The sequence below is a fragment of the Oncorhynchus masou genome, chromosome 18 (genome assembly GCF_036934945.1).
Source record: "Oncorhynchus masou masou isolate Uvic2021 chromosome 18, UVic_Omas_1.1, whole genome shotgun sequence".
NCBI lineage: Eukaryota > Metazoa > Chordata > Actinopteri > Salmoniformes > Salmonidae > Oncorhynchus > Oncorhynchus masou.
In genome coordinates, this window is record NC_088229.1 from 52,037,107 (window position 1) to 52,049,952 (window position 12,846).

The window sequence follows — 12,846 nt, forward strand, 5'->3', positions numbered from 1 at the left end:
TTGTGTCTTGCGATATTAGTATCGCAAGATATTAGTATCTCCCATCATATAATTAAAATCCCTTTACATGGCCCAAAACATTAAAACAAAGGCATGAAAATAACACATACGGTCTTGGATCTCATCACAATGTTTATCTAAATTTTTCGGGTGCACCCCTGTGTCGCTCCTCTTTGAACTATGCGCCGTTTGACGAACAGGACGAAACAGTTTCTCTGTAACAATACATCCATAGTACTTACAGTCCAATGAAACATTTTACAATTGTTTTACCTATTGTTTTACCTAACTCCTCAAACAATATAAACATGACCATTTAATTCACACAGTGACATTCATTTAGTTGATTCAAGTTCCATCAGTCTTCAGCTCCCCTGGCTTCAGTGACCCTAGGACTTCAATCTCTGCTTTGAGATTGCCACAGATGAGGTGTGTTTGATCCCTGTGATAGCCCACAAATGGTCTGTCATGCAAACAATGTTATAAATCGGGATTGTGTCATCATGCTGGGTCTCGGCGCCAGCAAGTCGCTAGACACATCTTCATCGCTGGCCTTCATCATCATTCACATTTGTTTACTCTCTTTATTTTCCCAGCACAACATTGCTATACTGACTCTAATAAAAACTCACATTGAGCTGTCAAAAAACTTCAGAATATCAGTCTTCAATAATTTGGTCGCTGGTTTCATCGTTTGATTCGTGTCTAGTGTGATTGAGGTATAAAATAATAGCTAACGTTAGCCAACTTTTGGCTAGCTCAACTGGCGAAAATGAGACAAGTTTACTTCTGTTGAAATGGGACAAAGCAAAGGCTGCAAAACATTTTCATACACACAACAGCTGTTAGCTACTGCTACCTGAAATATTAGCTAACGTTACATGTCAGTACACTAATAGCTCAGCACTGGGAATAAATACTTTTTCTGTTATGTCAAAGGGCAGTTACCTTGTCAGCTACATCAGTCAAATAAAGAGTAGCCAATTTCTGCTCTGCTTGCTTTTACAACTCTGAGAAAAAGCACAACACACACAGACAACAGCTGCCTCCGTTCGCCACGCTCTGTGGTGGTCAAGTGGTCCTAAATCCAGCCGTCTGAAACTTCTAAACAGCCTATCCGACCGCTCTGAAGCGTGTGCATGGTCATAAAGCTCACCGATAACACTTTTTGTATCACATAGCAATGATAAAACTGGGGGGAGGGCAAAAATGCAATTTAAGAGTGTGTGTGGGGGGGTCAGCCCCCCCCCCCCCAGTGAAAGTTGCACCCCTGGCCCAGCGTAATCGGTGGTTATTCCAAACATAGCCAATAAATATGTGTAATCCTATCCTTTGTTTATTCCAAACATAGCCAATAAATATGATGATAAGATGACGGACGGGATAGTGAGACAGTCAGACTGGTCCGAGGTTATCAAGTGACAGTATTTACTATCAATATTATGGGTGACATTGGGAACACACTGGCTCAGAGTCTGAGTGGAGTGTGTGTGTGTGTGTGTGTGTGTGTGTGTGTGTGTGTGTGTGTGTGTGTGTGTGTGTGTGTGTGTGTGTGTGTGTGTGTGTGTGTGTGTGTGTGTGTGTGTGTGTGTGTGTGTGTGCGCGCGTGTGTGTGTGTGCGCGTGTGTGTGCGCGTGTGTGTGTGTGTGTGTGTGCGTGTGTGTGTGTGTGTCCCATTCTAAGGCCACAGTCACAGACATTATAAAGAGGTGGTGTTTATAAAGTCACACTTTTTTTGCATTGAGGGGGCCAGTCGCTTGTCAAAGTGGTCGGGTTGGCTGGTTTGTGGTGCAGGTACGTTTAAGCTTTTCCATCAACGTTACTCTTATAAATAGTATTTTAAGTTATTGTGATAATGTTGTGCAAGATGAAAAATTATTATGCTGCATGTTGGCCGGAAATGATCAACAATGCAAATGTTTTAACTCAATCGAAAATATTCGGTTCATAATATGGATAATTAACGGTTCATTTTTGTATTATAACTCTGGTTGTTATCTTATGTATCATTGCCATCCTGCAACATTTTTACCGCCACATACAATTTCACAGAGTTACATGAATGAACCCACAGGAAAGCTCTCAGGGTGTAACGGAGGGATAGAAACAATGCATTTACTATTTACATTATATAAATTTAATTATCACTTTGTTAGTTATAAAAACTGTCCAAAATAAGTTTGATAGTTGTGCAAATATCAATTTCAGTGGCAATCATTGTATTTGTACTGTGTTTGGAAGTTGAGATCTGAGATGCTAGCCGTTTTCCACCTCATTTGCACTGTGTATATTTCCATTGGTTATCCATACAAAACTCATGCTGGATCAATTTGTATACATCTACACAGACACCCACCCACCCACACCCACACCCACCCCCACACCCACACACACACACACCAAGGTTATTATAGTTTAGTGTTTTAATATTCATTTTAATTTCTATTAGTTTTAAGAATGTTATTTGACATTTGGTTTATTTTCAGTTACTTTTCAGATCCACTTTAATAGTTTTTATTTATTTGAAGTTTTATAAAAACTTTGATGTGTTTTTGGGGATGTCAGTTCTTGCCACTGTGGGGCAGTAATGCATAAGATGATGGGTCAGGTCATAGGTTATGTTAGGTTTAAAGGTAAACTCAGCGAGATGACGTAGATGCACGAAGTAAACAGTAGTGGTGCTGAGTCAATTTCTGCAAAAAACAGGAGTGTTTTGGTTCCGTATCTATCACATTGTAGCAGTGTGAAGCACACCCATGTACATTCGTAGATACTCCATATGACTGTATGAGAGCAAAGTTTTACGTCATGCTCATGTCATTGCGCTCGTTCAAGCAGATAAATGTTGTCAAGTTATTCAAAGTGTGTTGTTCTAGAGCAAAAAAAATTCAAAAACCATGTGATCAATGGTCATGAAGTTTTGACTGCAGTCAACCGCAAGTTTCTGTAGTTGCTCTTCACCAACTTCATTCTGCAGTTGTCACTTGCATATTGGGAGGCTCTATTGTCAACCAATCATAAGGGGGGTGGGGGGCTTCTGTATTATTGGCTCTTTTTTTTGCGTAGTACATAACTTGTTTTGTACGTAATGTTGCTGCTACCGTCTCTTATGACCGAAAAGAGCTTCTGGACATCAGAACTGCGATTACTCACCTCAGATTAGACAAAGAGTTTTTCTTCAATGAGTCGGACGGGAGGGATATACTACAGACAACCGACCAGGTCCAGATCCCCATCATTCGGTGGAGAAGGAAACTGAGATTTGGAGGAAAAAGATCAGGGTGCCTTGTTAGGATCAGGTGACCAGTGGCTAATCTGCCTTTGCCTTCAGTCTTGATAGCTAACGTTCAATTGCTGGAAAATAAATGGGACAAACTGAAAGCATGTAAATCCTACCAACGGTACATTAAAAACTGTAATATCTTATGTTTCACGAGTTGTGGCTGAACGACGACATTAAGAACATATAGCTGACAGGTTATACTCCCTATTCGCAGGATAGAACAGCAGCCTCTGGTAAGACACGGGGCGGGGGCCTATGCATATATGTAAACAACAGCTGGTGCACGATATATAAGGTAGTCTCGAGGTTTTGTTTGCCTGAGGTAGAGTATCTCATGATAAGCTGTAGACCACACTATCTACCTAGAGAGTTTTCATCTTTATTTTTCATAGCTGTCTACATACCACCACAGACCGATGCTGGCACTAAAACCGCACTCAATGAGCTGTATACAGGAAAACACTCATCCAGAGGCGGCGCTCCTAGTGGTGGGGGACTTTAATGCAGGGAAACTTAAATAGTTTTACCTCATTTCTATCAGCATGTTAAATGTGCAACCAGAGGGAAAACAATTCAGGACCACCTTTACTCCACACACAGAGACGCGTACAAAGCTCTCCCTCGCCCTCCCTCGCCCTCCACTTGACAAATCTGACCATAATTCTATCCTCCTGATTCCCGTTTACAAGCAAAAATTAAAGCAGGAAGTACCAGTGACTCGGTCTGTAAAAAAAGTGATCAAATGAAGCAGATGCTAAACTACAGGACTGTTTTGCTTGCACAGACTGGATTATGTTCCGGGATTCTTCCGATGGCATTGAGGAGGTCACCACATCATGCATTGGCTTCATCAATAAGTGCATCGAGGACGTTGTCCCCACAGTGACTGTACGTACATACTCCAACCAGAAGCTCACTCATTGCAACATCCCCACTGAACTAAAAGGTAGAGCTGCCTCTTTCAAGGAGCGTGACTCTAACCCGGAAGCTTATAAGAAATCCCGCTATGCCTTCCGACGACCCATCAAACAGGCAAAGCGTCAATACAGGACTACGGTCACATTGTCCTACACCGGCTTCGATACTCGTCGGATGTTGCAGGGCTTGCAAACTATTACAGACTACAAAGGGAGGCACAGCTAAGAGCTGCCCAGTGACCCGAGACTACCAGACAAGTAAAATAACTTTTATGCTAGCTTTGAGGTAAGTAACATTGAAACATGCAATGAGAGCATCAGCTGTCACAGACAACTGTGTGATCACGCTCTCAGCAGCCAATGTGAGTAAAACCTTTAAACAGCTCAACATTCACAAGGCCGCAGGGCCAGACGGATTACCAGGATGTGTACTCCGAGGGTGCGCTGACCAACTGGTAAGTATCTTCACTGACATTTTCAACTTCTCCCTGTCTGAGTCTGTCATACCAACATGTTTCAAGCAGACCACCATAGTCCCTGTGCCCAAGAACACTAAGGTAACATGCATAAAATGACTATTGACCCGTAGCACTCACATCTGTAGCCCTGAAATTATTTGAAAGGTGGGTCATGGCTCACATCAACTCCATTATCTCAGAAACCCTAGACCCACTCCAATTTGAAATTCCACCCCAACAGATCCACAGATGATGCAATTTCTATTGCACTCCACACTACCCTTTCACACCTGGACAAAAGAAACACCTATGTGAGAATGCTATTCATTGACTACAGCTCAGCGTTCAACACCATAGTGCCCACAAAGCTCATCACTAAGATAAAGCTCCCGGGACTAAACACCTCCCTCTGCAACTGGATCCTGGCCTTCATGACGGGCCGCCCCCAGGTGGTAAGGATAGGTAACAACACACCCGCCACTGTGATCCTCCACACAGGGGCCCCTCAGGGGTACATGCTCAGACCCCTTCTGTACTCCCTGTTCACTCATGTCTGCACGGCCAGGCATGACCCTAACACCATCATTAAGTTTGCTTATGACACAACAGTGGTAGGCCTGATCACCGACAATGATGAGACAGCCTTTAGGGAGGAGGTCAGAGACCTGGCCATGTGGTGCAAGGACAACAACCTCTTCCATAACGTGATCAAGACAAAGGAGATGATTGTGGACTACAGGAAAAGGAGGACCGAGCGCGCCCCCATTCTCAGTGACTGGGCTGCAGTGGAGCAGGTTGAGAGCTTCAAGTTCCTTGGTGTCCACATCACCAACAAACTAACATGGTCCAAGCATGCCAAGACAGTTGTGAAGAGGGCACGACAAAACCTATTCCCCCTCAGGAGACTGAAAAGATTTGGCATGGGTCCTCAGATCCTCAAAAGGTTTTACAGCTGCACCATCGAGAACATCCTGACTGGTTGCATCACTACCTGGTATGGCAACTGCAAATAGCCCCGCTATTGTTATTTACTTTTTTTAAACGTATTTTCATAAAACAGCATTGTTGGTTAAGGGCTTGTAAGTAAGCATTTCACTGTAAGGTCTACATTTGTTGTATTCGGTGCATGTGACAAATAACAATTGATTTGATTTGACCCATGCGAACTAGACCAAAGATATGACTGAAATGGGAACCAATATGCCACTATTTATGGGTACAGTGGATATAGACAAATTCATCTGATATTTGAGGCTCTATCTCACTAACAGATTGTACAATGTACACGCAAAATATTGTATTATGACTTTTGAGTGTATGATATGGGGGTAAGATACATGTTAATTTTGACATTATAAAGAAAACATTTTATAAACAATGGCAACCCTGCCATGTTGATCTGAGCCTTGCTGTTGGAAATCCACATCAGTGTGCAACTTTCAGCTGTCTCAAATGCACGTCTTCACTCCTCCACTTTCGTCTACAGTCGTTTGCCTTAGCCTTACCACTCAAACGAGCCCAATATCTGCGGTGCTGCTCACGGCAACGCCATCTCACTGAGTCTACCTTTAAATTATGTGACCCGCCAGATTCAGAAGCTTTAAAACCCCATTAGAAAATGAAAAATAATGGGCATAGATGTCAATTCAATGTCCATTCCACATTGGTTCAACATAATTTCATTGAAATGACGTAGAAACGTTGATTCAACCAGTGAATATTGCCCCCCACAACACCCCAAAAACATAATTCATATGGTTTTTATTTTATTTTAGTTAGTTTTGGAGTCAAAGATAATAGTTTCAGTGTAATTTAGTTTTTTTCAATCGGGATTATTAATTATTTACTAAATCGTTTTTTCATGATTAGTTTTAATTTTAGTTTCAGTTTTAGTTTATTATAATAACCTTGACACACACACACCTGTCTAGTCTGCCTAATCTGACTCTCTACTACCCTTTACAACCTCTGTTTTGGAAATAATTCATGCTGTTATCACAGACAACTTCTAACCTCAGCTCCCGTCAGAGATTTGTGAATGCTGTGACAGGCCACAACAGACTTTATGTAACAAGGAAGACAGGACCACAGGAATACATGCACTCATACGTTCATGAGCAGGAATAAAGAGCTCCTTGACCACGCACACCAGTGGTAACATGAACTTTACCCAGTACCAGGACATTTCTGCTCAAAACCTGTTTACTTCTGCCAGGAGGCTGAAACTTGACCACAAGTGGTTCTTCCAGCAAGACATCAAAATCCATAAAGAAATGTTTAATTGGCCACCAAATCAACATTTTGCAATAGCCATCTCGGTCTCCGGACTTGAAAACCTGTGGTTTGAATTGAAGAGGGCAGTCCATAAGCGCAGACGAAGGATATCAAGGATCTGGAAAGATTCTGTATGGTCACCATGTTACTCATAAAACATTTTAGAGGAAGAGCCATTTTCCTCACAAGGTGAGGTATTGAAAGGTATTGAAAAAGGGGTGTCAATCATTTTTACCCTTACCTTTTTGAGAACAAATGATATTACTTGGTAAACAAAATATTTTTATCTGAGAAAGTACTACAGAAAATAATTTCCAAAGTGTTTAGAGCATACAATATAGCTCAGTACCTGATTTTTATTTTATTTTACACAGTTATTTTTGCTCATCTTTATCAAGGGTGTAAATAATTTCTGACTCCACTGTGTACCCACTCATTCAATCAATAAGGGCAGAATCCTAACATTAATTCACATTTTTGTGCAAATCTGTTAAATACACTGAACAAAAATATAGAAGCAATGTGTAAAGTGTTGGTCCCATGTTTCATGAGCTGAAATTAATGATCCCAGAAATGTTCCATACATACAAAGAGCTTATTTCTCTCAAATGTTGTGAACAATTCTTTTTACATACCTGTTAGTGAGCATTTCTCCTTTGCCAAGGTAATCCACCCACCTGACAGGTGTGGCATATCAAGAAGCTGATTAAACAGCATGATCATTACACAGGTGCACCTTGTGCTGGGGACAGTAAAAGGACACTCTAAATGCATAGTTTTGTCACACAACACTATGCCACAGATGTTTCAAGTTTTGAGGGAACACACAATTGTACTACTGACTGCAGGAATGTCTATCAGAGCTGTGGCCAGAGAATTGAATGTTAATTTCTCTACCATAAGCCGCCTCCAAAGTCATTTTAGAGAATGTGGCATTACCTCCAACCGGCCACACAACCGCAGATGCTGATGCTCCAGATACTCAACTAGTCTAAAGAAGTTTTATTGCTTCTTTAATCAGAACAACAGTTTTCAGCTGTGCTAACATAATTGCAAAAGGGTTTTCTAATGATCAATTAGCCTTTTAAAATTATAAACTTGGATTAGCTAACACAACGTGCCATTGGATCACAGGAGTGATGGTTGCTATTAATGGGCCTCTGTACGCCTATGTAGATATTCCATAACAAATCTGCCGTTTCCAGCTACAATAGTCATTTAGAACATTAATAATGTCTACACTGTATTTCTGATCAATTTGATGTTATTTTAATGGACAAAGAATGTGCTTTTCTTTCAAAAACAAGGATATTTCTAAATGACCCCAAACTTTTGAACGGTAGTGTATGTTAATAGATTATTTAATTTAACAGAGGTGCAAATAATTTAAAAAAAACTGTTTTCACTTTGTCTATGATGTATTGTGTATATATTGATGAGGGGATTTTTTTATATTTTAGAATAAGGCTGTAATGTAACAAAATGTGGAAAAAGTATTTCTGAATGCTCTGTAGATTCACTGTATTTCATTCAGTTGCACAGTACAGAATAAACTGTATAGCAGGGGTGGCAAATTTACAGCCCACAATCCAAATCTTGCCAGCAAGCCTGCAGTGGATTTGGGGAAATTATAATTATGGTTGAAAAACAACTTCTCTCTATACTTGAATGTCTGAAACCAAATTGCATTTAGGCATTTAGGCAGGGATCTAGTCGTTAGAGGATACTGTTGAGAATGTTCATATTCATGTGTAAAGTGTATCAATCAGACAACGATGATCGGACAACGATGTATTGTATAGACAGAAGTAGGAACGGTTATGTACAATGCTTATCAGAGCCTCCTTTTTATGTTCCAGCTGCGTTGAACGTTAACACCAACGCCAACCCCAGGGGAGACTGCCGGGTAAGTGGTCCCGCCAACACGTTTCTACAGTATATACTTTATACTGTATATAACTCCCTTGGTTAGCATACAGCAACGATTTCTAAGTGTGTTAATCCTGTGTTTTGTGCTGCCCGTGCTGTCCACCCCTGGGAAAATAGAGTTCTCCATTCAATCTAACTATGTCCCCCTTTTTTGCTACAATACATTTCAGAAATGGTTTCCCGGAAACAGAAGCCTGGCCTTGGACTAAGAATCACTTTTAAATGGAGAATCTCCATTGAACATTTATTTTAGTCTTGGACTAGGCTGAATCAGTGTCTGGAAACTGTCTCTCAGTGTTTTAAGGCTAGGACCTTGTGCCGCAGCATTAAGACACCTGCAACATGCTGAGCAATTTGATGGAGATATTCTGTTTCAGATACAGTTGATGTGATATATTCAGCCGTCGGTGGGAAGAGTTAAAAGCCATTGAAGTGCAGCTTATCAATAGTGTAGTTCATACATGCATACAGACCCTCAATTAGAGGCAGAACAGCACACACACATACAACAGGGAGGATTTACACATACATAACCGTTCCTATAGCCAATACTAAGCCACATGCTTTGACATTGAGGTTAAAGAAAGTGTGATTTCTCAATTTACCTCGTTTAGCTTACCGTTACATTAGACAAATCAGGACGACAATATTATTGTAATGTTTTTTTGTATAAAAAAATCTTACATTACGGCTCACTTTGAGCAAATTTGGAATTTGCAAATAATTAATCAATCATAGCAATTTCTGCGATTAACTCAATTAAATGTTTTAATCATTTGACAGACCTACATAGAACATATGTTCACAATTAAATGTCTCCGTTTCAGCTACACCATGGTATCCGCTCCTGTCCTCCCATGGCCTACCAGCCTTTACAACCATTAGTGGATACCCTGAAATGCACTTTTAATTAAATTGAGGTACACCTGTGACTGGCAGGGGTAGGAGGGTTCATTCAAGAACCAAAACAAACTTCAACCCCGTTGCACACACACTCTCCCCCCTCACACATACATTATATCATAGCTGCCACCACTATGTCATAGCTGCCACCGTTGTCACCAAACTGATTGTCACCATTGATAATGTATTCATACATAGGAAAGACATACACACAAACAAACACACACTACTGTCCTTTGAAACTCTTGTACCCACACACACTCTGCCACACGCCATTTATTGACACTCCAAACACAGCCAGCAGTTAATCTGTCACCTCCACACCGACACCGAAAACAACCAGTGGACACAAACACTGCAGACAGGGGCTATCGCCACCATGTTTACGCTGTAGACACCAGCTACACCCGGCCTCCCTCGTTGTGGCAACCAGCCGAGCATGTCGGTGCCTTGGCGACCGACATCACCCCACCCTCACTACATGCCTTGTAGATCTGTATGTGTGCAGTGTGCAGGATTGACAATGCAACAGTTGATAGAGAGGTCATTGCTTCTAATGTCAATCATGAACACACCTGAATCAGCCTTTTGGTGAAACTGCTAAATCATGTTCAAGTGCGGCAGGGTAGCCTAGTGGTTAGAGCGTTGGACTAGTAACCGGAAGGTTGTGAGTTCAAACCCCCAAGCTGACAAGGTACAAATCTGTCGTTCTGCCCCTGGACAGGAAGTTAACCCACTGTTCCCAGGCCGTCATTGAAAATAAGAATGTGTTCTTAACTGACTTGCCTGGTTAAATAAAGGTCAAATTAAAAATTAAAAAATCTGCTTGCTTGAATAAGATGAAAGCACAATGATCAAATCAAAATCAAATGTATTTATATAGCCCTTCGTACATCAGCTGATATCTCAAAGTGCTGTACAGAAACCCAGCCTAAAACCCAAAACAGCAAGCAATGCAGGTGTAGAAGCACGGTGGCTAGGAACAACTCCCTAGAAAGGCCAAAACCTAGGAAGAAACCTAGAGAGGAACCAGGCTATGTGGGGTGACCAGTCCTCTTCTGGCTGTGGAGATTATAACAGAACATGGCCAAGATGTTCAAATGTTCATAAATGACCAGCATGGTCAAATAATAATAATCACAGGCAGAACAGTTGAAACTGGAGTAGCAGCACGGCCAGGTTGACTGGGGACAGCAAGGAGTCATCATGTCAGGTAGTCCTGAGGCATGGTCCTAGGGCTCAGGTCCTCCGAAAGAGAGAATTAGAGTGAGCATACTTAAATTCACACAGGACACCGGATAGGACAGGAGAAGTACTCCAGATATAACAAACTGACCCTAGCCCCCCGACACATGAACTACTGCAGCATAAATACCGGAGGCTGGGTCAGGAGACACTGTGGCCCAATCCGATGGCACCCCCAGACAGGGCCAAACAGGAAGGATATAACCCCTCCCACTTTGCCAAAGCACAGCCCCCACACCACTAGAGGGATATCTTCAACCACCAACTTAACATCCTGAGACAAGGCCGAGTATAGCCCACAAAGATCTCCGCCACGGCAAAACCCAAGAGGGGGGGGGCAACCCAACCCAATGATGAATGGCTGTGGGTGTTTGAATCACCTGCATTAGTGTAGCCACATTTTTTCAAATGCACCGGTATTGCCACAAGGGTGACAACGATATCGGGAATTATGGATTATTTCAAATTAGTTTGGCTGCATCAGTGTCCTGTGTCTTCCATAGGCATACTGATGTATTACTTCATCTGTCCATATATATTTACATTGATACATGCTGGAGAATGAAGCAAAAAAAATTGGGAGACAAAATGTGTGTTACTTTGGGAACTCATTTAAGTCCCCATGCGATCCCTCACAATTCCACACTGCTAGTATCTTGTGTCTCCCCATGCAGGCCTACGTGGAGCTGACCGAGCTGATGAATGACCAGCAGAACCAGCAGGGCTGGCAGGAGAGGGGCCGATGGGTGGGCTATGAGGAGAGCTACGACCCCGAGGCCGGGGGTTGGGGACCCTCACACATCTCCTACCTCACCTTCAAGAGCCTCATCCAGCTGCGCCGCACCATGAACACAGGTCAGAACAGGGCCGTGTTTATTAGGGTACACAGTGGGAAATGTTTTGAAACGCTTTGCAATGGAAATCGAAAATGAACATTTCTTAGTCCAGGTAGAACCTCGTGTTTTGTCCCATGGTTGTGTTCATTAGGCACCAAACTGAAGAAAATGTACTGAAACAGGGAGGAACTACTTGGGCTTGTCCAATGAGAAATGCTAATTGTCATTTTAAGTTCTGAAATGTTTTAAGAGGTTTTCCGTTGCATGCCCTAATGCAGCGTTTACAAACTAGGGGTTGCAACCCTATGTAGGTTGCTTGATTTGAAAATAGGGTCACGAGAGAAACTCGAGAAAAATTGCTGCTAGGTTCATAGAACCATTGTGATGTGAGTAACCTTTGATATCCGCTGAACAGGTCATGACAAACAAAGCGGTTTCTGTTTACTTCCTACAAATGTCGCTCTAACTTGTGAACGGTTGAAGCTATAAGCTATTACAATGCTCACAAGCCACACAGACTCGGTGGGGGGGGGAACATCATAATTGAAAGCGATGATGGTGTTCTTTTCTACACAGAATGTCATGCACAATTATTGCCTGATCTTCTGAACTTCCTAATACCTTTCTGATGCATTTCAGTCACTTCAAACCATACTTCCTTCAGATTGAAGTACTGTCAGACTGATTTGTAATAGACTGTCATAGCGCCCCCAAAAAACATGAAACATTAGCTATTGATTACATCACTTTCTTTACATGGTGAGGTTGTAAAAAAATATATATATATATATATTTATATTTATATATATCAAAATGGGGTCACTGGCCAAAAACATTTGGGAACACGACCGAGTATAGAGTTGAATGGAGGAAATGGTCCAATTCCAATAGTTTTCAAATGCGTTCTTCCTCCTTCTCTTGTAGAAGTATTACTTATCTGAATGGAATTTATTTGAATTTGAATGGAATAGAATATAATAGAATTGACTGAAAAGCCTGCC

The 12,846-nt window shown here is 41.7% G+C and overlaps 1 protein-coding gene across 1 annotated transcript in view; it reads left to right on the forward strand.

Moving 5' to 3' along the window:
- Positions 1 to 1,756: 1,756 nt before the first annotated feature.
- slc4a1b (solute carrier family 4 member 1b (Diego blood group)) overlaps positions 1,757 to 12,846 on the forward strand; it is a 40,380-nt gene continuing 29,290 nt past the window's right edge. The window contains exons 1-3 of the mRNA XM_064923642.1: positions 1,757 to 1,794; positions 8,792 to 8,838; positions 11,684 to 11,864. Coding sequence (XP_064779714.1) covers positions 11,708 to 11,864 — 157 coding nt within the window. The 5' untranslated portion in view covers positions 1,757 to 1,794; positions 8,792 to 8,838; positions 11,684 to 11,707. The remainder of the gene's footprint in view (positions 1,795 to 8,791; positions 8,839 to 11,683; positions 11,865 to 12,846) is intronic.